Below are 26,787 nucleotides of genomic sequence, written 5' to 3'. Positions count from 1 at the left end.
TCACATGGTGGGGGCACCCCAAACCTTCAGCTGTTACAAAACTACAACTCCCAGAATTCACTGACAGACTGTACATGCTGGGAGTTGTAGTTTTACAACAGCTGTAGGCACACTGGTGGGGAATCACTGAGTTAGAAAACAGACTCTAGCTCAGTGTTTCCAACCCGTGTGCCTCCAGCTGTTGCAAAACTACAACTCCCAGCATGGCAAGTCAAGGATGCTAAGCATGTAGTTCTGCAATATCTGGCCGTTCAGATGTTGCAGAACTACAACTCCCAGCATGCCTGGACAGTCTGGGCATGCTAGGAGTTGTAGTTATGCAACAACTGGGGAAGAATAGTTTGGAGACAGCTAAGTAGTGGTTTCCAAACTGTAGCCCTCCAGATGTTGCAGAACTGCAACTCCAAGTATGCCCAGACTGTCCAGGCATGCTGGGAGTTGTAGTTCTACAACATATGAAGGGCCAGATATTGCAGAACTACATGCCCAGCATCCTTGACTGTCTGGCCATGCTGGGAATTGTAGTTTTGCAGCATCTGGAGGGCTACAGTTTAGCGACTACTGTATAGTGGTCTCCAAACTTTGCCACTTCAGATGTTGCAAAACTACAACTCCCAGCATGCCCAGACAGCCTTTGGCAGTGTGGGCATGCTGGGAGTTGTAGTTTTGCAGCTTTTAGAAGGCCACAGAGAAGATCACTTACCGTGATCTTCACTGCAGCCTTCTCCTCCTGCTGCCGCCGCTGCTCCGTGATGCCGCCTCCGCCGGTCCGGGTAAGTCGGGCCATGTTCCCCCCCCCTCGCCGCCCGTGTTCCCCCGCTCTCTACCAACTTCCGATCTGTGGGGAAATGAACTCTAACCCCCCCCTCCTGCCATTGGTGGCCTGACTGCTCCGATCCTTCTTCCGGGCGATCTGAATTGACCAGCGATTTGCCGTGATCGCCAACATTGGGGGGGGGGTTAGGGAGATCACCTTTTCCTTTACAGAAATTGACAAATTCTACAACAATTTTAGTGGAGAACGGAGGAGGATTATACAGAAATGCCATCAAGTATTCATCTCCATCCCATTTTACCTGGATAAAAATAAAACTACCCTCCTTATAAATTCTAACTTATTTAACCTCCTGAGCGGTATTCCCGAGCGTGACTCGGGGTTAATTTTCGCTGCCAGGATCGGTAACCCCGAGTCACGCTCGAGGTAGAATTGCAGAGTTCCCGGCCGGGCTGCACGATATATCACAAAAGCAATGCGATATAGCGATGCGGCCCCCCGGGAAAACATGCGATTATCTGCTCTGGTCGGCTCCCGTTGCGGGGGTCGGCCAGAGCAGGTAAAGAAAAATACTAAAAGTCAGTGTTTCCCTACCAGGGGGCCTCCAGCTGTTGCAAAACTACAACTCTCAGCATGCCCGAACAGCCAAAGGCTGTCCGGGCATGCTGGGAGTAGTAGTTTCACAACAGCTGGAGGCCCCCTGGTAGAAAAACACTGAGCTAAGTGTAAAAGGAAGAAGTAGTAAAATAAAAAACCTTTTGGTCACCTAGTCCCGGTCCCTGCAGATGCCGTTCCCCTCCGTGCGCTCCGGGGTGTCCTCTCTTCACTATTCATCTTCTAGGACCTTTCACTTTTCAGCCAATCACAGGCCACAGTGGTGTAAAGCCTGTGATTGGCTGAAGGGGAAAGGACTTGTTCTGCAGGAAATGCACTAGGTTTGAAATCTGCCGGCAAACCATGTGTATGATACTGCAGGACAAGGTGACAAGGGGGGGGGAATGTGACATGAAGGGGGGGATGTGACAAGGGGGGAGAATGTGACAGAGGGGGGAGAATGTGACAAGGAGGGGGGAGAATGTGACAAGGAGGGGGGAGAATGTGACGGGGGATGTGACAAGGGAGAGGGGAATGTGACGGGGGAGATGTGAAATGGGCGGAGGGAGATGTGAAATTCAGTTTAAAAAATTGTACCGCTTTTGGTACACATTTCCAGACAGAATCATACCGCCAGGGAGGTTAACTCCCCTGTGTACAAGCAGTGATACCCCCTTTGAGTACGACGAAAATGTCACATGATGTCACACCCCTATTATTATTCTCTATCCTTATTGTGTCCTTTGTAAAAGGTGTCTCTGTCAAACATATTATCTGTGGCATGTGTTTCTTAATATAGCTCATTACCGCTACTCTTTTAGCCCTCTCCCCTAATCCACGTACATTCCATGTTATTCTGTTAACCATTCCCTTTTGTGTATTTTATTAATGTCTTCTCACAACTTGTATCACATATTTATAGTGCATCAGACCAATTCTCAGTGTCTCTAAATACTATGTTAAGTGCCCCAAAAGTAACTAATGTGTAAAAAAAAAAAGAGAGAAAGAAATAAACATCAAATAGGATGGAAGGGAGAGAAAGAATGAAAAGAAGAAGAGGGAAAAAAAAACACATATATATTTTCCCCATAATGCCCTCCCTACTGCTAGTTTGAGTCTTTTTTTTTTAATTAGGACCCGAACTTCTAACCTACGTCTACCCCCCCCCCCCCCCCAATGCCTCCATGACTTAGTCATTTAAGTCCTTTATTGTCCATCCGATCCGAAGCATCTTTTGGGGTATCAAAAAACAAGGCCTTCTCTTTTGGGCATCACCGGAAGTTTAGCAGGGAACATTAATCCGTACTTAATTCCATTATTTTGAAGTCTCTTTTTAACCTCAAAGTACGAGACTTGGAGCAGATCCAGTTACGGCCTGTCTTGTTGGTATTCTGTGGGCTCCACATTAAAGAAAGGGGACAGAAGTTCTTTCCCCACTGTCGCAGTTATCCAAGTTTGAATAAAACCTGTCATATCATTTTTTTCTGACCCTTCGGATACCGAGGATCCTCAAATTACACCGTCTTGACCTGTCTTCTAAGTCAGTTACTTTATTTCTCAGCCACTGATTTTCTGTTTGCAGTATCTTCATCTCTTTCTCAAGATTTTCTACCTCATCCTCCACCGCACTTATTCTCTCCTCTGCACTTATTCTCTCCTCTGCTTCTCCACATCTGGACCGAATAATAGATAGAACTGATAGTCCCAACTTGTTTAGTACGTCCCCTCACTGTGGTATGACATTTCTCAATGGCTGACATAACTCCTGCAAGCCAAGGGGGGGATCTCATCCGCCTGTTTCTCATCCTTTCCTCCCATACTTTTTCTAGATTTTTCTGTCACAGGGATTAAAGGAGTACTCTGGTGCAGAGTATTCCTGCTCCGTCCTGCCCGGGCTGCAAAAAAAATGAAAATGAACCATTCCTCACCTTCCTGGGTTCCCGCGGAGCGCCACTACAGCTGATCGGTCCTCCGGTCCATCCTCTTCATACTTCCGGGTGTAACGAAGGGTCCCATGGCGCTCAGCCAATCGCCGGCCGAGGCAGACCGATCAGCTGTAGTGGCGCTCTGCAGGAACCCAGGAAGGTGAGGGATGGTTCATTTTCATATTTTTTTTGCAGGACGGAGCAGGAATACTCTGCACCAGGGTACTCCTTTAAGTATTTATCAATTTTTTGTCCTGTTTTTTCCTTTACTGGGCAAGTGGGATTTCTTTTAGGGGCCATTATTTTTCCTCTTCCTCCCAACTATAGCTCTTTATCTGTAATATAGATCTCAAATGTAAAGTTTCACAGACAGCTCCGTTATTAGAGTCTTTGTAGAAAGTACTTTCAGTCCTAATATGTTGCCTTGCTTTGTCTTCCAGTGCTTTTATATCCTTTTATAGGGTAGTCAGTGGGCTGAGGTACTGGGGGTGGGCTTTTTAGTCAAGGTAGCGGGGTAGCAGGTAAGATGACTTATTTATATTGATAGTTGTTGCTACTATAAATTCCACACTCCGCGGCTAGAAAGTCTTTCCCAGAAGATACTAATTCTCATTTAAGAAAGTGCGTTTTTCCTTGTTTTGACCCTCTACAGCCCATCAGTACTTTAATGGGATCTAGTATAGTGGGCCTGGACTTGGTTGGGAGTTTTGCTGTATATCGCTTTAACTGGTCAGCTGATGGAGGAGTTGAAAATTAGTATTCAGTTATATACTGTAGAGATGTTAATACGCACACTTTTCAATCTCCAATAAATATTACTACTAGAAGCTCCCCAGTCAGTAGTTATTTACAATCTCTCCAGAGGATTATAAATCTCACATACCGCCCAGTTCAAATATGGGACACACAAGGTGTTTTACTTTCTCATATACAGATTAGCGGGTGGAGATAATTTAACTTATTTGAGCAGGCTTTAGCTCCCAGAGTTTTTAGTGTCCATCAAACAACTTTGCTATAAAACTCCACCATCCGCAGCAGGGATTTTTTCAAAGAGGTATTCAATTTTATTTAACAGTGTGCTTTTTTTCTTTTTTTTCTTCTTGATTTAACCTTCTGTGTCCCAGTAGCTCTAGTGCACATCCGGGGCTCTGAAGTTGTTCCCCCGGCAGTTGCAGCCTCCCCGGGCCGGCCCCATCAGCTCCAGACAAGCCCGCAGGTTAGCAGCGGTGATGGCGTGGGGGAAAGGAGGAGCCTCCTAGCCTCTCCTCATGATGTCACTTCCCCCTGAACTTCCATTCTTACCATGCTGTCAAGGGCACTTTCACACATCTCCACTGGTAGCAGTCAACTCCACACTGGTAACAGAATACAAAAAAAAGCACCTAATCAGTAAGAAACATATAAATTGTGAGTGGGGGTGCAGCCCATGACTCAATAGAAAGGAAAACTTAAGCGTAATCCCCCAAGAAGGATAAATATATTCTCATGCAAGGGGAACTAGACCACTGTAGCAGGAAGAGAGCAAACCATATAATCCAATAGAACCAGCTTTTCCAAAGAGGTGATAACAACGTGTCAGCTTAAGTGAATTCCAGTACGGCTCACCCATTCTTTTTTTTTTTTTTTGTGTGTGTGTCCCCGCTCTTTCCTCCCTCTCCTTAAACATAACATCTAAATATTGTCCCACAACCCCCCACCTCCCCCCCCCCCCCCCATGATATAGGAAAGAATGCATTTGTCTGTCCATTGTTAACCCACCGTACCAGAAAGGCTCCATACCGAAAACCCCTGGGGAATACTATGCATCGCTATCTTTTAACTTTAAAAGAATATCAAACCATCTCCAACACATTCTAGAACAGAATACAAATTCCCCCATACTCGCCGTATTCCGATAAACAGTACAATAAAACATCTCAAGATCCAGCAGGTATCAGGCAAAGATGAGCGTAGTCTGCATTGGTCTTTCGGTGGTAGGTACCACGGGTCCAAGCCAGAGGAACGTTAGACCGTCCATTTCCTGGACGGGGACCAGGAAAGAGGATTCACTCCTGCAGCCACATCCTCAGGGTTTTGACAAGTTGCAATAGTCCCATCTGGATAGAACACTTGTAGAAGAGCAGGCTACATAAGAGCAAAACAAAAGTTCCGCTTGTGGAGAGCCATACAAATGGGTGCAAATTGCTTGCGGCTCCTGGTGACCTCGGCTTTGAAGTCACCGAAGAGTAGTAGTTGGGATCCCTCATAAGTAAGATCTTCCTTCTTGTGTCGGAAAGCCTGGAGCAGAGCTACTACCAGATATTTTGCAATAACTTGACAGGGCCTGTTGTGGGTTGCAAGGCCTGGTGGGGCCTCTCTGTCCCTGTAACTCCTCATTCCCGGTCCCAGCCTGTGTGTCCGCTCCACCTTGCAAGGGTTAGGGAGGCCAAGAAGTTCAGGTAGGACCGTCTCACAAAGGTGCAATAAGTACGAACCTGGAACCGTCTCCGGGACACCCACCACCTGTTGATTATTTTGCCTGAATCTGTTTTCTTTTCTTTCTTTTTTTTTTTTAACATTCCAAATTTTACGCATACAGATATATATTCCTACCAACCTATCTTTTGACAGGCTTTCAAATAAATAGGGCCCATAAATCAACAAAACAGAGTAAAAAAAAGAAAAAGGAAGGAAGGAAAGAGAGGGGAAAGGGAAACGGGGGGTTGGGGGAAGGAAGGGGAGACCCACTTTCTCGCCAAATCCAGAGTCAAAATCAACTCCTATCAATCCACTTATTCCGGATTAATCTGAATTTGTCTTCTTGGACCCTTTTTATATACATCGCTTTCTCCCAGGCCACTATCCTCTCCACTTTCTTAATACATTTTTTTTAGTTGGGGGACATGTGTCTTTCCAAAGTTGAGCTATTAGTTTTCTCGCATTATATAACAATCTTCCAAGAGCAATTTTAGTATAAGCTGATATAGATAAATTTTCCAGCCATCCCAATATACAATTTTTTCTTTCCATAGGTACATCTATATTCAAAACCTCCCCAATATATTCTATAATTGAATTCCAGAACCTTTGAATATATACACACTCCCAGAACATATGTATAATATCTGCCGGGTCTTGTAAACAGCTCAGGCATTTTGCGTCTTTTCGATATCCCATCTTATAGAGAAGGGCCGGGGTTCTATACAACCTATACAGAATATATAACTGTGTTAACCTTGCCCCTTCTCCCAGGGCCTGTTTTGGAGTATTCTCAAAAACAGACATCCAATGTTCCCCGCTGATATTTGCCTCCAATTGCCATTTTTAAAAATGCCGGTGTCATATTTATGTTTATATGGCTTCTTTCAGCTAATAAAATATATATTCTAGAAATAAGCCCCTTCTGTTTCTTTGTTTTTATTATTAAATCCAAAACTACATCACTAGTTACTAACAGAGGAAAATATTTTTGCTGGGCAACTGCATGCCTCAGCTGAAAATATTGAAAAAACGCTTTGGCGGGTACATGAAAATCCCCAAAAGAGCGCAACCTATCAGATTAAAAAAGCTCTTTTACCCAAACCACTCCCAGGCTACTCCATTTATCAAAACCTTCCAGGTTATCTATTTCTAGGAGCAATATTTCTGGATCTGTTTTCTAAATCCTCGACCTATCCCAAAAGGCGTATGCATTCAGCTTCTAGAGTCCGCACACGGGACTCAGCAGCTGCGCCCGCATTTTCCACCATCCCTACTCTGTCGCACACTATGTTGCGTGTAGTGTGCTGGAGACTTTGGAGGGTGAACTGTATAGTAGCAATCAGAGTCTCCTGGACTTTAGGTGCGATGCATTTGATTACTCCCTTCTTGCGGAACAGGTAACCAATGCTGGGAACTTCAGGGCCATTGCTCCCCTCCACTATGTCATGTAGTGGCGGTGTCAATGAAGAAGCCCTGCTTGAGGTCAGGGAGGACACCATACTGGACCTGCCCCCTCTTGTTTTCGGGGACTTTGCCGCATCTTTTGAAGAAAGTGCTCCATACAGGCTCCCCCAGCAGCAGGGGAAGCCAGTGAACAGTCCGAACACCGGTGCGAGTAAGTAGGGCCATGTACAGAGTATGGGGTGATCAGCTGTTCTTCTGCACGTCCTTTACTGCATGGTGCCGGAAGTCCCCAATGATTTTAATACTAGAAGTGATAAATTCGTTTTCCCACAGTTCACAGTACAAGGCATCCATTCTCCTGGAAAAACACATTTTAATTAAGTTATAAATTGATTTGCATTTACTCAAATAAAATTTGACCCTTTAGGGATCATGTACAGGCCTGTCTGATGGAGAAAGATCATGTACAGGACTGTCAGATGGAGAAAGATCATGTACAGGACTGTCAGATGGAGAAAGATCATGTGCAGGACTGTCAGATGGAGAAAGATCATGTACAGGCCCGTCTGATGGAGAAAGATCATGTACAGGCCCGTCTGATGGAGAAAGATCATGTACAGGACCGTCTGATGGAAAAAGATCATGTACGGGCCCGTCTGATGGAGAAAGATCATGTATGGGCCCGTCTGATGGAGAAAGATCATGTATGGGCCCGTCTGATGGAGAAAGATCATGTATGGGCCCGTCTGATGGAGAAAGATCATGTATGGGCCCGTCTGATGGAGAAAGATCATGTATGGGCCCGTCTGATGGAGAAAGATCATGTACGGGCCCGTCTGATGGAGAAAGATCATGTACAAGACCGCCTGATGGAGAAAGATCATGTACGGGCCCGTCTGATGGAGAAAGATCATGTACAGGCCCGTCTGATGGAGAAAGATCATGTACAGGACCGTCTGATGGAGAAAGATCATGTACAGGACCGTCTGATGGATAAAGATCATGTACAGGCCCGACTGATGGAGAAAGATCATGTACGGGCTCACACATGGTGGTGGAAGCATTATGCTTTTGGGGAACAGGACAGCTTTACTGCATCAAAGGGACATGACAATGACCCAAATCACATGGTCAAGACAACAAAGGGATGACTCAAGAAGATGCACATTAAGGCCCTTCAGTGTCCTAGCCAGTTTCCAGACCTTCATCCAGGGAGCTGAAGATTCTAGTTGCCAAACATCAGATGCAAAACCTTAATGACTTGGAGAAGATCTGCAAACAGGAGCGGGACAGAATCCCTCCTGAGATGTGAGGAAACCTGGTGAGACTAAAAGAAACGTCTGACCTTGTGGAGACCACAAGAGATGTCTGAGCTATGTGATCGCCAACAAGGATTTTGCCACCAAAATGGATGAAAATCAATTGATGCAAATGTGTTTTTCAGAATTTTTTGTTGTCTTTCTGTCTCTAACTGTTCAAATAAACAGAAAATTTTAATTATGGACTTTTCTTAGGCTGCATTCACAGCTGAGAAATTTCAAAACCAGGAGCTCCCGTATTATACCATGGTTTGAAGTCCGGTCACAAAACCGGATACGGGGCAAAAATGAGCCGACCAGAGTCACTATCTGACTCCTGTCGGCTCATTTAAGTGAATGGGTTTTGGTGCCGATCCGGCTGAGAAACGGAAGCTCCCGGTTTTAAAATTTCCCAGCCAGATCCGGCAGCCGTAGCACTCAAACATAATGTGAATGTAGCCTTAGTCAGTGGAAGAATGAACAAAATCAGCAGGGGATCAAATAATTGTTTCCTTCACTGTATACGGACCACATATGGAGGATTTTGTATAATTGTGGGCACCTGACTAGTGGTTTGTACAGAGGTATCTATGTTTCTGTCAGGAGCCTCTATGCCTCTCTTTGATGCCTCCCATTACTTTATTAGCCCTGACAGCCGCTGCATGGCACTGGGCCTAAAGTTGACTTCTCTGTCCACCAATACATCCAAGTCCTTCTCAGTGTTACCCAGTATATAGTACTATTATATATACCAAATACATAACCTTACATTTATCCATGTTAAACTTCATTTTCTATTTCCGTCTCAGAGACTGATACACAGCATCCACAGCCTCACCCCGGTCTATTCTAGACACACAGCATCCACAGCCTCACCCCGGTCTATTCTAGACACACAGCATCCACAGCCTCACCCCGGTCTATTCTAGACGAACAGCATCCACAGCCTCGCCCCAGTCTATTCTAGACACACAATATCCACAGCCTCGCCCTGGTCTATTCTAGACACACAATATCCACAGCCTCGCCCTGGTCTATTCTAGACACACAGCATCCACAGCCTCGCCCGGTCTATTCTAGACACACAGCATCCACAGCCTCGCCCGGTCTATTCTAGACACACAGCATCCACAGCCTTGCCCTGGTCTATTCTAGACACACAATATCCACAGCCTCTCCCCGGTCTATTCTAGACACACAGCATCCACAGCCTCGCCCGGTCTATTCTAGACACACAGCATCCACAGCCTTGCCCTGGTCTATTCTAGACACACAATATCCACAGCCTCTCCCCGGTCTATTCTAGACACACAGCATCCACAGCCTTGCCCTGGTCTATTCTAGACACACAATATTCACAGCCTCGCCCGGGTCAATTCTAGACACACAATATCCACAGCCTCGCCCTGGTCAATTCTAGACACACAGCATCCACAGCCTCGCCCCGGTCTATTCTAGACACACAATATCCACAGCCTCGCCCTGGTCTATTCTAGACACACAGCATCCACAGCCTCGCCCTGGTCTATTCTAGACACACAACATCCACAGCCTCACCCCGGTCTATTCTAGACGAACAGCATCCACAGCCTCGCCCCAGTCTATTCTAGACACACAATATCCACAGCCTCGCCCTGGTCTATTCTAGACACACAATATCCACAGCCTCGCCCTGGTCTATTCTAGACACACAGCATCCACAGCCTCGCCCGGTCTATTCTAGACACACAGCATCCACAGCCTCGCCCGGTCTATTCTAGACACACAGCATCCACAGCCTTGCCCTGGTCTATTCTAGACACACAATATCCACAGCCTCTCCCCGGTCTATTCTAGACACACAGCATCCACAGCCTCGCCCGGTCTATTCTAGACACACAGCATCCACAGCCTTGCCCTGGTCTATTCTAGACACACAATATCCACAGCCTCTCCCCGGTCTATTCTAGACACACAGCATCCACAGCCTTGCCCTGGTCTATTCTAGACACACAATATTCACAGCCTCGCCCGGGTCAATTCTAGACACACAATATCCACAGCCTCGCCCTGGTCAATTCTAGACACACAGCATCCACAGCCTCGCCCCGGTCTATTCTAGACACACAATATCCACAGCCTCGCCCTGGTCTATTCTAGACACACAGCATCCACAGCCTCGCCCTGGTCTATTCTAGACACACAACATCCACAGCCTTGCCCCGGTCTATTCTAGACACACAGCATCCTCATCCCGGGCTAAATACACATCCCCGGTCTATTCTAGATCCACAACATCCACAGCATCACCCCTAGTCTATTCTAGATCCACAACATCCACAGCCTCACCCCCGGTCTATTCTAGGTCCAAACCATCCACAGCCTCACCGCGGGCTAAATACACAACATCCACAGCCTCAATCCTGGTCTATTCTAGATCCACAACATCCACAGCCTCACCCCGGTCCATTATAAATACACAACATCCACAGCCTCACCCCTGGTCTATTCATACACAAATACACAACATTTACAGCTTTATCCTGGTCCAGTCTAGATCCACAACATCCACAGCCTCACCCCTGGTCTATTCTAGATCCACAACATCCACAGCCTCACCCTGCGCTAAATACACAACATCCACAGCCTCACCCTGTCCACTCTAGATACACAACATCCATTGCCTTGCCCTGGTGCAGTTTAGATAAACGACATTCACAGCCTCAGATTAGTGACAGAACAGATCCCTCATGTTAATGTTGTATTGCAAGGCTATTTTCAGGGAGAAAACTCTCAAACTTTTCACCCACATAGAATGTCAGACTTACAGGCCCATAGTTTTTGGAAACAATTTTTGACCCCTTTTTGAATATTGACAACACATTGCTCTACACCAGTCCTGTGTAATAGTCCCTTAATAGTATAAAATATTCTATGGCAACAGAGTCTATCTATTGTTGTACAAAAGACATAACTTGATATTTTAGCTGAAAGCTGTCAATAATTTATACTACCCTTATTTATGTTGTGTGTCACTAGATTTTAAATACAATAGAGAAGAAGACATTTAGTAGACCTCACTGACCATAAGAGCTTACACTTTACAGGAGAGAGAGACAGACCTCACTGATCATAAGAGCTTACACTCTACAGGAGAAAGAGAGGGGACCTCACTGACGATAAGAGTTACACTACAGGAGAGAGAGAGAGGACCTCACTGACCATAAGAGCCTACACTTTACAGGAGAGAGAGACAGACCTCACTGACCAAAAGAGCTTACACTCTACAGGAGAGAGAGAGGACATCACTGATGAAAAGAGCTTACACTCTACAGGAGAGAGAGACAGACCTCACTGATCAAAAGAGCTTACACTCTACAGGAGAGAGAGAGGACATCACTGTCGATAAGAGCTTACACTCTACAGGAGAGAGAGAGAGGACATCACTGATGAAAAGAGCTTACACTCTACAGGAGAGAGACCTCACTGATCATAAGAGCTTACACTCTACAGGAGAGAGGCCTCACTGATTATAAGAGCTTACACTCTACAGGAGAGAGGACCTCACTGACCAGAAGAGCTTACACTCCACATAATAGGCCATCAGTGTAAGGTATTTGGTGGTGTTTGGGTCAACTCTCGGCAACCCCACCAATCAACAGTTTGAAGGGACCTTGGTGCTTGGGGCCTCTTCATTGACTGGTCCATACACCACCTCACCATATGTTTAGTAGAATATATTCTAGGGATAAACCTTCAGAACTTGGAACAGCCATTAATAAACAATGGAAGGAGTGCTAGACCCAAAAAGATATGAAGGTGGCACTATGAGATATGTAGGGTATTGGCATTGTGCTGGAGTATGTTACACTTATGAGAAGTATAGTAGATGCATGAATACAATGATCTGAGATGCCTGTCTGTGTACGGTGGACATGCTCTGTGTTCCCCGTGTGTGATCTTCTGCATGTCCCATGTATGTCTGGTAATGCTGTCCTGTGTTGTCCTTGCAGATTCTGTGGTTGGCAAGATGGAGATTCCATGTTACTCTTTGAGTGAGGATGAATATTCGGGGTACCGGCCTCTTAGTGCAGACAGTGATCCAGATGAGGCGGCCATGGCGTCCTCACCATCTCCCTGTGAGCAGTGTGACCCCCATAGTCAATGTATGTTCTTGGCACACCAGTGTTTACCCTGCTTGTCACAGTCTTCAGTGGTTGATGGGCCAGCACCTCTCCAAAACAGTCATCCATCCCTAAACACAGAGGCACAGAAGGATCGGCTGCTCTTTTCCTGCCACCTGTGCCCATTCTCCACCCATTACTCCAGCCATCTGAAGCGTCACATGAAGACACACAATGGAGAGAAGCCCTTCCGGTGTCCTCACTGCTTGTACGCCTCCGCACAGTTGGTTAACTTGAAGCGCCATTTACGTACCCACACAGGAGAAAAGCCCTTCCGCTGTGATCACTGCAGCTTCTCCTGCAGCAGTCCAGGGAACCTGAAGAGGCACCAGCGGGTCCATACCCAGGATAAACCGTACATCTGCAATCTGTGCACCTACCGCTGCAACCAAAGCCGAAATCTAAAACGCCACCTGCTAGCACATCGAAGGAGAGGATTGGAGAGGCAGCATCGGGGTATCAAGAATAAGGAAGATGAGGAGGATGGAGATGAGGACGTAGAAGGGAAAATCAATGGAAACAATGCCCCCAATGGTCAGTTTCCTGCCTCATCCATCACTCCTGTAGAAAAATACCATAGTATGGGCCAAACCCATTACCCTCCCTGCTCATATTCATTTGTGAAGTCATCTGGACACTGTTTGGGAGTGAGGCTGTGTCCGTGCTTTGTGTCTTGATGCAGTTTTGTCCCTTGTCTAAGGAAGCCTGAGGCCTAAAGGGGGACTCCGTTTACTCATTTTCAGGTTTGTAAGACACTAGAATAAAGTGAAATCAGTGGCCCCCCCTACTAGAATGGGGAAAAATAAGAGGCCCCTATACTAGATTGGGGTGAAATCAGTGGCCCCTCTAGAATGGGGTGAATAAAGAGGCCCCTATACTAGATTACAGGGAATTAAGTGGCCCCTCAACTAGAATAGAGAGAATTAAGAGGCCCCTATACTATATTGGGGTGAAATTAGCGACCTCTACAGAAGTGCCGCAGTGAGGCTGTAGGTATAATTCAGTCATAGGTGCACACGGCAGCTATTTCTCGCTTGTCCATTTCAGGGTAGGATGTTCTCCAGGGGAGACGGTGTACCTCGTGTCAAGTCAGATTTAGAGACGGGATCCCGCTTCTCTATATCTCTATAGTACACCCTAAGAAGAGAGGATCCTGCTCCTCTATATCTCTATAGTACACCCTCAGAAGAGAGGATCCCGCTTCTCTATATCTCTATAGTACACCCTCAGAAGAGAGGATCCTGCTCCTCTATATCTCTATAGTACACCCCCAGAAGAGAGGATACTGCCCCTCTATATCTCTGTAGTAAACCCTCAGAAGAGAGGATCCTGCTCCTCTATATCTCTATAGTACACCCTCAGAAGAGAGGATCCTGCTCCTCTATATCTCTATAGTACACCCTAAGAAGAGAGGATCCTGCTCCTCTATATCTCTATAGTACACCCTCAGAAGAGAGGATCCCGCTTCTCTATATCTCTATAGTACACCCTAAGAAGAGAGGATCCTGCTCCTCTATATCTCTATAGTACACCCTCAGAAGAGAGGATCCTGCTCCTCTATATCTCTATAGTACACCCTAAGAAGAGAGGATCCTGCTCCTCTATATCTCTATAATACACCCTCAGAAGAGAGGATCCTGCTCCCCTATATCTCTATAGGACACCCTCAGAAGAGATGATCCTGCTCCCTATATCTCTATAGTACACCCTCAGAAGAGAGGATCCTGCTCCTCTATATCTCTATAGTACACCCTCAGAAGAGATGATCCTGCTCCCTATATCTCTATAGTACACCCTCAGAAGAGAGGATCCTGCTCCTCTTTATAGTACACCCTCAGAAGAGAGGGTCCTGCTCCTCTATATCTCTATAATACACCCTCAGAAGAGAGGATCCTGCTCCTTTATATCTCTATAGTACACCCCCAGAAGAGAGGATCCTGCTCCCCTATATTCTGATACTACACCCTCAGAAGAGAGGATCCTGCTCCTCTATATCTCTATAGTACACCCTCAGAAGAGAGGATCCTGCTCCCCTATATCTCTATAGTACACCCTCAGAAGAGAGGATCCTGCTCCCCTATATCTCTATAGTACACCCTCAGAAGAGAGGATCCTGCTCCTCTATATCTCTATAGTACACCCTCAGAAGAGAGGACCCTGCTCCTCTATATTTCTATAGTACACCCTCAGAAGAGAGGATCCTGCTCCCCTATATCTCTATAGTACACCCTCAGAAGAGAGGACCCTGCTCCTCTATATCTCTATAGTACACCCTCAGAAGAGAGGATCCTGCTCCTCTATATCTCTATAGTACACCCTCAGAAGAGAGGATCCGGCTCCTCTATATCTCTATAGTACACCCTCAGAAGAGAGGATCCTGCTCCTCTATATCTCTATAGTACACCCTCAGAAGAGAGGATCCTGCTCATCTTTGTAGTACACCCTCAGAAGAGAGGATCCTGCTCCCCTATACCTCTATAGTACACCCTCAGAAGAGGGGATCCCGCTCCTCTATATCTCTATAGTACAACCTCAGAAGAGAGGATCCTGCTCCTCTATAGTACACCCTCAGAAGAGAGGATCCCTCTCCTCTATATCTCTATAGTACACCCTCAGAAGAGAAGATCCTGCTCCTCTATATCTCTATAGTACACCCTCAGAAGAGAGGATCCAGCTCCTATATCTATATGGTACACCGTCAGAAGAGAGGATCCTGCTCCTCTATATCTCTATAGTACACCCTCAGAAGAGAGGATCCTGCTCCTCTATATCTCTCTATAGTACACCCTCAGAAGAGAGGATCCTGCTCCTCTATCTCTGTAGTACACCCTCAGAAGAGAGGATCCTGCTCCTCTATATCTCTATAGTACACCCTCAGAAGAGAGGATCCTGCTCCTCTATATCTCTATAGTACACCCTCAGAAGATAGGATCCTGCTCCTCTATATCTCCATAGTACACCCTCAGAAGAGAGGATCCTGCTCCTCTATAGTACACCCTAAGAAGAGAGGATCCTGCTCCTCTATATCTCTATAGTACACCCTCAGAAGAGAGGATCCTGCTCCCCTATATCTCTATAGTACACCCTCAGAAGAGATGATCCTGCTCCTCTTTATAGTACACCCTCAGAAGAGAGCATCCTGCTACTCTTTATAGTACACCCTCAGAAGAGAGGATCCTGCTCCTCTATGTCTCTATAGTACACCCTCAGAAGAGAGGGTCCTGCTCCTCTATATCTCTATAATACACCCTCAGAAGAGAGGATCCTGCTCCTTTATATCTCTATAGTACACCCCCAGAAGAGAGGATCCTGCTCCCCTATATTCTGATACTACACCCTCAGAAGAGAGGATCCTGCTCCTCTATATCTCTATAGTACACCCTCAGAAGAGAGGATCCTGCTCCCCTATATATAGTACACCCTCAGAAGAGAGGATCCTGCTCCTCTATATCTCTATAGTACACCCTCAGAAGAGAAGATCCTGCTCCCCTATATCTCTATAGTACACCCTCAGAAGAGAGGATCCTGCTCCTCTTTATAGTACACCCTCAGAAGAGAGGATCCTGCTCCCCTATATCTCTATAGTACACCCTCAGAAGAGAGGATCCTGCTCCTCTATATCTCTATAGTACACCCTCAGAAGAGAGGATCCTGCTCCTCTATATCTCTATAGTACACCCTCAGAAGAGAGGATCCGGCTCCTCTATATCTCTATAGTACACCCTCAGAAGAGAGGATCCTGCTCATCTTTATAGTACACCCTCAGAAGAGAGGATCCTGCTCCCCTATACCTCTATAGTACACCCTCAGAAGAGAGGATCCCGCTCCTCTATATCTCTATAGTACAACCTCAGAAGAGAGGATCCTGCTCCTCTATAGTACACCCTCAGAAGAGAGGATCCCTCTCCTCTATATCTCTATAGTACACCCTCAGAAGAGAAGATCCTGCTCCTCTATATCTCTATAGTACACCCTCAGAAGAGAAGATCCTGCTCCTCTATATCTCTATAGTATACCCTCAGAAGAGAGGATCCAGCTCCTATATCTCTATGGTACACCGTCAGAAGAGAGGATCCTGCTCCTCTATATCTCTATAGTACACCCTCAGAAGAGAGGATCCTGCTCCTCTATATCTCTCTATAGTACACCCTCAGAAGAGAGGATCCTGCTCCTCTATATCTCTGTAGTACACCCTCAGAAGAGAGGATCCTGCTCCTCTATATCTCTATAGTACACCCTCAGAAGAGAGGATCCTGCTCCTCTATATCTCTATAGTACACCCTCAGAAGATAGGATCCTGCTCCTCTATATCTCCATAGTACACCCTCAGAAGAGAGGATCCTGCTCCTCTATATCTCTATAGTACACCCTCAGAAGAGAGGATCCTGCTCCTCTATATCTCCATAGTACACCCTCAGAAGAGAGGATCCTGCTCCTCTATATCTCTATAGTACACCCTCAGAAGAGAAGATCCTGCTCCCCTATATCTCTATAGTACACCCTCAGAAGAGAGGATCCTGCTCCTCTATATCTCTATAGTACACCCCCAGAAGAGAGGATCCTGCTCCTCTATATCTCTATAGTACACCCTCAGAAGAGAGGATCCTGCTCCTCTATATCTCTATAGTACACCCTCAGAAGAGAGGATCCTGCTCCTCTATAGTACACCCTCAGAAGAGAAGATCCGGCTCCTCTATATCTCTATCACAGAATATTAACACTTTCCTGCTTTCTACACTTGCCTTTTAAGACGAGAGGAAGCTGGTACTATCACATGTTGGGAAACCTTGCCCACATGAAACGTCCAATAGCCGTACGATGTTGCTAATATTACAGAGAGATCGTCCAGCTATAAGACGTCTCGTTGGTGTGGTGTTACCTGGTGGAGGCAGATACATCCGTGTGGAGGGAGATATATACTGGTGGAGGCAGATATGCACTGGTGGAGGCAGATACATCCTGATGGAGGAAGATATACACTGGTGGAGGCAGATACCTCCTGGTGGAAGCAGATATATACTGGTAGAGGCAGATATACACTGATAGAGGCAAATATATACTGGTGGAAGCAAATACTTCCTGGTGGAGGCAGATACATACTGGTGGAGGTAGATACATACTGTTGGAGGGAAATATACTCTGGTGGAGGCAGATACTTCCTGGTGGAGGCAGATACCTCCTGGTGGAGGCAGATACTTCCTGGTGGAGGCAGATATACTCTGGTGGAGGCAGATACTTCCTGGTGAAGGCAGATACTTCCTGGTGGAGGCAGATACATCCTAATGGAGGCAGATACTTCCTGGTGGAGGCAGATACTTCCTGGTGGAGGCAGATATACACTGGTGGAGGCAGATATACACTGGTGGAGGCAGATACTTCCTGGTGGAGGCAGATACATCCTGATGGAGGCAGATACTTCCTGGTGGAGGCAGATATACACTGGTGGAGGCAGATACCTCCTGGTGGAGGCAGATATACACTGGTGGAGGCAGATACTTCCTGGTGGAGAAAGATACTTCCTGGTGGAGGAAGATACTTCCTGGTGGAGGTAGATATACACTGGTGGAGGCAGATACATCCTGATGGAATCCTGTAGCGTGTATGGGAGGTAGGAATCCCGGCAAGGGTCTCCTATTCTTCCCGTGGGTAACAATTTTGGTGATGCAGCGCTACACTGGCGGAGTGAAGTTAGCAGTCGGAGATAGTGCAGAGGATGGTGATCACTTTTTATTAAGTAGTCATAAAAAGGATCAGTTTCTGATGGACAACGCGTTTCGGAGGGGCTCCCTCCTTTGTCAGGTCCTGACGAAGGAGGGAGCCCCTCCAAAACGCGTTTGTAGCGCTGCAGCGCCAAAATTGTTACCCACGGGAAGAATAGGAGACCCTTGCCGGGATTCCTACCTCCCATACATGCTACAGGATTGCACCAACCGTCTCTGACGGGACCGACGGCCAGCTGCTCCCGGCGCACCTACAGAAAAGATACCTGCTCAAGGCTCTCAATCAGCGTTGCGCCTGACATTAGCGCAACCAACAAAAGTGAGCAGGCTCTTATCTACCTAACATCCGTTATCCACGGATAACCGGCACTATTAGCGCCGCATCTGTCTGTCTTTTTTCTCCCCTACATATTACATCCTGATGGAGGCAGATACATCCTGGTGGAGGCAGATATACACTGGTGGAGGCAGATATACACTGGTGGAGGCAGATACCTCCTGGTGGAGGCAGACACATACTGGTGGAGGCAGATATATACAGGTGGAGGCAGATATATACTGGTGGAGGCAGATACATACTGGTGGAGGCAGATACATACTGATGGAGGCAGATATATCCTGGTGGAGGCAGATACATACTGGTGGAGGCAGATATATACTGGTGGAGGCAGATACATACTGGTGGAGGCAGATACTTCCTGGTGGAGGCAGATACATACTGGTGGAGGCAGATACATACTGGTGGAGGCAGATACATACTGGTGGAGGCAGATACTTCCTGGTGGAGGCAGATATATACTGGTGGAGGCAGATACTTCCTGGTGGAGGCAGATACTTCCTGGTGGAGGCAGATACATACTGGTGGAGGCAGATACATACTGGTGGAGGCAGATACATACTGGTGGAGGCAGATACTTCCTGGTGGAGGCAGATATATACTGGTGGAGGCAGATACATACTGGTGGAGGCAGATACATACTGGTGGAGGCAGATATATCCTGGTGGAGGCAGATACTTCCTGGTGGAGGCAGATACATACTGGTGGAGGCAGATACATACTGGTGGAGGCAGATACATACTGGTGGAGGCAGATACATACTGGTGGAGGCAGATACATACTGATGGAGGCAGATATATACTGGTGGAGGCAGATACATACTGGTGGAGGCAGATACTTCCTGGTGGATGCAGATACATACTGATGGAGGCCACGTTGTGTGTGTGTTTCCCAGTGGAGCATTGCACGGCCTCTAACCCTGCACATGACAGGTTAATGTCCTCCATTTCTCCTGGTATACGTTGAATGTCATGTTCGGTCCTTCCATGGTGTCCCAGTATGTGGGTTTGACCAGCACTGACATATAGATATGAGCGGTCCCCCACATCCATTCTATAATACCATCTCTGATCTTCTTTCAGATGTCCCTGTCCTGACTCTTCCTGTGACAACCAGTGGACTTGATATCTTATTGCCAACCTGTGCCCTCTTAAATCACCCTCCGGGTGCTCGTCCACCCCCCGCTGCAGATAGTCTACCAGAGCTGCTCTTTCCTTTCACCTGTCGGTCATGTGGGATGGTCCTAAGTGAAGGCTGCCCCCAGGATGACGATGAGGAGGACAATGCGACTGAGGGACCTTTCTGTTCCCGTTGTAACGCTCCTTCATCCTCTGGAAGTCCTGGTAAAGGCTTCTCCTGTCTTCTCTGTTCATTTGTGACTCATTACCCAAACCACTTGTCGCGACATATGAAGACCCACAGCGGGGAGAAGCCTTACAAGTGCCAACTGTGTTCTTATGCTTCTGCTCACTATGACAACCTGAAGCGACACCAAAGGGTGCACACTGGTGAGAAACCATACAAGTGCCAGCTCTGTGACTATGCCTGTGGCAACCTGGCCAACCTGAAGAGACACGGACGCATTCATTCAGGGGACAAGCCGTTTCAATGCGGTTTGTGCAGCTATAGTTGCAACCAGAGTATGAACCTTAAGCGGCACATGCTCAGACACACGGGGGAGAAACCGTTCCAGTGTGCCCAATGCCACTACACCACTGGGCATTGGGACAACTACAAGCGGCACCAGAAGACCCACGGTCACGATGGCCTGAGCGAGCCCCACCTACCCCTACACGGCAACATCTTTAGTAAATGTTCTACTCTGTCTGCTGCATCCGAAACGGCAGCATAGCCATCCCTGTCCATGTGTTTCTATGAATACTGTGTGATATGGTGTATTGCATGGCCGACTCCTGTGCCCATCCCAAGTCGTAGCCATTCCATGTTGTGGATCACGACTCTCATCCTCTGTCAGAGGAACAGTTTGATTCCCTGGTGGATTTTGTGGAAACTCTTAGGGACGACAATGGGAACCTAGTAAGGACCCAAACTGGACAGAATGTGGACATCTCCATCGTGTTAATACATATTTATTCAGTAAATATTCTCTGTATCTAAGTGTCTTCTCTGAGCTGAGGTTGGGTGATGATCTCATTGATGTCTCCTCCCTCCTTTAATCTTTAACGTTTCAGCATTTAAATGTGTTCTTGCACCAGGACAGTGTCAGGTAAAGGCGAAGATCCAGAGAAGGGCAACATGGATGGTAAGTGAAAGGTCTGAATGTCCTTATACTTCGTGAGAAGAGGATGAAATCCAACAGTAAAGCCTAATTTATGACCCAAACGGGCCCCGGTGTAGTTGTAGCGGCATAGAGCACTGATTCCCAGCATTATTACACGAGGGTAGTCCCATGCTGATCACTGTCTTCACTCCCGGGTCCTCGGCTGGCCACACATTGCGGTAGGGATTCTAAATCATTATCTAGATCATAAAAAGGACTTCAAACAAACCAGAAATTAGAACGGCACTGGACAGGATCGAGACTTCCACCCGGATAAAAAGGAAGTGTGCCTTTATTAGACCAACATGCAATGAGTTTCGCTGCGCATAAGAAGTCTTGATCCTGTCCAGCGCCGTTCTAATTTCTGGTTCGTTTGATGTCCTTTTATCCGAGTGGAAGTCTTGATCGAAACGCATTGCATGTTGGTCTAATAAAGGCACACGTCCTTTTATCTGGGTGGAAGTCTTGATGGAAACACTTTGCATTTTGGTCTAATAATGGCAAACGTCCTTTTATCCGGGTGGAAGTATTGATCGAAACGCAATGCATATTGGTCTACTAATGGCACACATCCTTTTCTCCGGGTGGAAGTCTTGATCGAAATGCGTTGCATGTTGGTCTAATAAAGGCACACATCCTTTTATCCGGGTGGAAGTCTTGATCCTGTCCAGCGCCGTTCTAATTTCGGGTTTATTTGAAGTCCTTACATATATATATATATATATATATATATATATGTATATACCCCGTATATACTCGAGTTTAAGCCGACCCGAATATAAGCTGAGGCCCCTAATTTCAACCCAAAATCCCAGGAAAAGTTATTGACTCGAGTATAAGCCTAGGGTGGGAAATACATCATCCCCCCTGTCATCATCCAGACCCCCGTCATTAACACCCTCATCATCATCACCGACTGTCATCATCCCCCTGTCATCATCACCGCCTGTCATCATCCCTTCATCATCACCGCCTGTCATCATCCCCTTGTCATCATCCCACACCCCCCCTTCATCATCCCCTTGTCATCATCCTACACTCCCCCTTCATCATCCCCTTGTCATCATCCCACACCCCCCCTTCATCATCCCCTTGTCATCATCCTACACCCCCCCTTCATCATCCCCTTGTCATCATCCCCACCCCCCTTCATCATCCCCCTATCATCATCCCACCCCCCCCTTCATCATCACCACATGTCATCAGCCCCCCCCCCTTCATCATGCCGCTTGTCAATGTCTGATACAGTGGTCTTCAACCTGCGGACCTCCAGATGTTTCAAAGCTACAACTCCCAGCAAGCCCAGGCAGCTGTCCGGGCTTGCTGGGAGTTGTAGTTCTGAAACCTCTGGAGGTCCGCAGGTTTAAGACCACTGCGGCCTTCGACATCATCCAGACCCCCCACCCCCTTTAGTTCTGTACTCACCTCCGCTCGACGGGACGTTGGGGTGATCCGGTGCTGCAGGACTGTCCGGTGGGGAGGTCGTCCGGTGGGATAGTCGTTCCGGGCTGCAATCTTCACCGGGGGGCCTCTTCTCCGCGCTTCGGGCCCGGAATAGAGGCGTTGCCTTGACGACGACGCAGAGGGACGTTATTAATGAACGTCCCTCTGCGTCGTCGTCAAGGCAACGTGACTATTCTGAGGCCGGGCCCGAAGCGCGGAGAAGAGGCCCCCCGGTGAAAATGGCAGCCCGGAACGACTATCCCACCGGACGACCTCCCCACCGGACAGTCCTGCAGCAGCGGACCAACACACCCTAACGTCCTGCTGAGCGGAGGTGAGTACAAAACTAAAGGGGGTGGGGGGTCTGGATGATGTTGAAGGCCGCAGTGGTCTTCAACCTGCGGACCTCCAGAGGTTTCAAAACTACAACTCCCAGCAAGCCCGGACAGCTGCCTGGGCTTGCTGGGAGTTGTAGCTTTGAAACATCTGGAGGTCCGCAGGTTGAAGACCACTGAGGGGGGAGAGTTCACTCGAGTATAAGCCAAGGAGGGTGCTTTCAGCACAAAAAATCGTGCTCAAAAACTCGGCTTATACTCGAGTACATACGATATATATATATATATATATATATATATATATATATATATATATATATATATATATATATATATATATATATGATATATATATATATATATATATATATATAGATAAACCAAAAACAGGCGCAGCACTCCAAAAAACAGTGTGATTTAGTATCTCATGTCAGCATTACAACGTTTCAACTCCTCCTCGAGCTATTTTCAAGCATGCTTGAAAATGGCTCCAGGAGGAGTTGAAACGTTGTAATGCTGACATGAGATATTAAATCACACTGTTTTTTGGAGTGCTGCGCCTGTTTTTGGTTTCTGTCTATGGAGGACTTTGATCGAGTCTTTTTTGGATGCTGGCACCACCATTGTTTGCTGGACTAGATAAGTAGTGCTGCATTTATTTGGGACTATATGTAAAAAAAAATATATATATATATATATATATATTTCCTCTTGGTGCAGGAAGGCTGCGGACGGGAGCCATTATTCACCTACACGGATTCCATTGTTTTGTTTGTGGTTACACACCCGAATTGGGTAAGCAGCTCTCTACTTTTTCCCTTACCATTTTTTGGTTTTTCTTCACCATGGCGCGCCTCCAGAATCCAGGCATACCTTTGTTCCAAGCTTTAGATGATTTAAAGGGGTACTCCGCTGGGAAAAAAAATGTAATCAACTGGTGCCAGATTTGTAAATTAGTTTTATTAAGAAATCTTATTCCTTCCAGTATTTAACAGCTGCTGTATGCTCCACAGGAAGTTGTGTAGTTATTTCCAGTCTGACCATAATGCTCTCTGCTGTCCATGTCAGGAACTGTCCAGAGCAGGAGAGGTTTGCTATGAGGATTTTCTCCTACTCTGGACAGTTCCTAAAACGGACAGAGGTGTCAACAGAGGGCACTGTGGTCTGACAGAAAGGAAATTCAAAAAGAAAATAACTTCCTGTGGAGCATGTAGCAGCTGATAAGTACTGGAAGGATTAAGATTTTTAAATAGAAGTAATTTACAAATCTGTTTAACTTTCTGGAACCAGTTGATTTAAAAAATGTTTTTAAATATCCTTTAAAAAAGGGAGGCGGGGCCTGGGACCACAAAGGCCGTGTGTAGGTGTTCTGTATTACTGCGCATGCGCGGTGAATCTGTGATTGATTCAGGGTCTCTAATACACTAATCGTTCATCTTAATAGCTAAAGGCAGAGAGATCAGTCACCCCGCCTCTAATGATGTATTGACTGAGCATGTGCAGGATGACACAGGGCCGCCGCTGTGTGTCACTCCACAGGAGGAGCGTGCATTACATGGGTAGGGAGAGTTGTTGCAGCCCTTGGGCCCCGCCTCTGACACGCTTGGACAGTTTAAAAAAAAATTGGGGGGGAAAATAAATCATCCAAAGCTTGGAACAAAGGTAGGCCTGGGTTATGCTCGTGAAGCCCTACTGCAATATGTGGCCTAAGAAGTGTTTATAAAGGGGGAATACCTCTTTACAATGTTCCAACGTGTTCCTCCAGGGCTGCTTTCTCAGGAAGCGTGACTGGATCTTATCTGAGCTCTAACCCTGCCCCCTACATGACGTCATCTCCTCTGACCGGGCCCTACAGCTTCATCACCATCTCTCTGTCATATACATAAATATCTTTGTTGGGACATTAAGGGAGAATGAGGTGTGGTTTCAGCATGCTGTCTTGTGCTGAGCAATGATACAGGCAGAGGAGCAGACAAAAAAAATGAATACAGCAGGTGCTGCAACCTCACTTTGTTATAGTCTGCTGTAAAATGAGATGTTCAGCAGCTCTGGGTGGGGAACTGGCAGGAGTGTTGTGGAAGGGCAGTAGGTAGGATGGGAGGACTGTGATGAAGAGCTGAGGGAAAGCAATGCATTATGGGAATTGTAGTACTGAGCATAAGCTCAACTAGGAAGTACTGAGAGAACATGGTGGGGGAGAGGACTATATATCAACAATGCAAATGGATTTTTGGTGGTTTTAGAACTGGAGACAGGTAAGCAATGCTGTTTGGATGGAGTACCCCTTTAGCACTACTGGTTGGATGACTACCCCTTTAACGCTGCTGGTTGGTTGGAGTACTCCTTTAACACTGCTGGTTGGTTGGAGTACGCCTTTAACGCTGCTGGTTGGTTGGAGTACTCCTTTAACACTGCTGGTTGGTTGGAGTACTCCTTTAACGCTGCTGGTTGGTTGGAGTACTCCTTTAACACTGCTGGTTGGTTGTACAGCAGAGACCACAATATCAGTAACTGGTTAGTCTGTGTATATAATAGTCCATATGTGGCAGGACAGCAGTGCCAAGCTGCTGCTGCTGCTTTATTATAATGCAGTAATGTTTGTGGCAGGACAGCAGTGCCAAGCTGCTGCTGCTTTATTATAATGCAGTAATCTTTGTGGCAGCACAGCAGTGCCAAGCTGCTGCTGCTTTATTATAATGCAGTAATGTTTGTGGCAGGACAGCAGTGCCAAGCTGCTGCTGCTTTATTATAATGCAGTAATGTTTGTGGCAGGACAGCAGTACCAAGCTGCTGCTGCTTTATTATAATGCAGTAATGTCTTCTCGATAGGGGTACTCATCAGCATTTTATTATATTTCTTGTTTTGTTATAATTCTGGTGTCTTTTTCCCCACATTCATTTGCCTTTATCTTTGTTGTAGTTGTGTTTATTATTAGTCTTCATATGATGTTTTATACAATCTATGGGTCTAATATAAGAGGCACCCCGCTTCTATTATCAAGACTCTTCCCCTCTACACTCTGGTCATGTGATGATAAGCTAGGGGGTTACAGTTTACCCTTTATATTGGGCAGCAGAGGTGCAGGATGATGTTGTCCATAGTTGATCACACAGTTGACGAAGACTGGAAGAATCTATAGGAACGGAGGCAACCGCATAAATAGATTTCTGGGTAGAGATGATGATGAAGTATAATGTGACCCTAAGGACTAGGGATGTCCCTATACCGATACCAATATCAGGACCCATAAGGAACAAGTCCAATATTTGGTAGAATTAGACGGCACTCACGATATCAATGAAATCCATTCATTTCATTATTCAGCTCTTCAGATACAGGTAATGGCCAACGGGCCGTTTCACACTATGACGCGCTTCCTCATGACCTCTGGTGGATTGCATTGCTATTGTGAGTGGCGTCTAATTCTGCCAAATATTGGATTCAAGTTGTACTTTTTATGACTGATCACCACGTATGCCCCAGTGATCTCATTATGGGCAAAGGTGTGTGCCGCAGCACACAGAGTGATAGTTCCACGTGTAAGCAGTGCCGACGTTTCTTTATCAGGACATTTGAACAAGTACTTGTACTCGTGCAAATGTCCCCGATACCTAATCCAATACCTTCCGGCAGAACCCCTGGAGGTGCCCCGTGCCCACTACCGAACAATGCAGTGCGGTCAGCAGCTGAGCACGCGTCATAGTCGGGACCTGTGGATAATGCTGAACATCAGTGATCGCGGTGATATCCGGCAGTAACCCTTAAGATGGCGCCATCAAAGTTGATTGTGGCATCTAAAAGTACTGAAATTAACTGTTGGTTAGCTCGAATGCTCATCGGGATCACTGCAGCGAAATCGCGGTGTCCCAATCAGGACAGAGAGGATGGCCGGAGGTCCCTTACCGTGCTCCATGCCGTCCAATCGTCGCTCCTTTACTTCAGCCAGCCATGGCAGGCAATAGTAATGGAGCACCAATACCACTGATTAATGCTGTGCCATGGCAGGCTGTAGTAATGGAGTGCTGATAACACTGATCAATGCTGTACTATG

At 46.7% G+C, this 26,787-nt stretch overlaps 1 protein-coding gene across 4 annotated transcripts in view; it reads left to right on the top strand.

Moving 5' to 3' along the window:
* Positions 1–21,654, top strand: part of LOC130328643 (zinc finger protein 513-like) — an 88,832-nt gene extending 67,178 nt beyond the window's left edge. For all 4 annotated transcript variants that reach the window (XM_056553475.1, XM_056553476.1, XM_056553478.1 and 1 more), the window contains 2 exons: positions 12,449–13,153; positions 19,759–21,654. In XM_056553475.1, the coding sequence (XP_056409450.1) occupies positions 12,449–13,153; positions 19,759–20,528 (1,475 nt within the window). In that variant the 3' untranslated portion in view covers positions 20,529–21,654. The remainder of the gene's footprint in view (positions 1–12,448; positions 13,154–19,758) is intronic.
* The last annotated feature ends 5,133 nt before the right edge of the window (positions 21,655–26,787 follow it).

Source organism: Hyla sarda, unplaced genomic scaffold (genome assembly GCF_029499605.1).
Source record: "Hyla sarda isolate aHylSar1 unplaced genomic scaffold, aHylSar1.hap1 scaffold_311, whole genome shotgun sequence".
Classification (NCBI taxonomy): Eukaryota; Metazoa; Chordata; class Amphibia; order Anura; family Hylidae; genus Hyla; species Hyla sarda.
The sequence above is the reverse complement of the archived record's forward strand: the minus strand, read 5'-3'. Positions and strand labels throughout refer to the sequence as shown.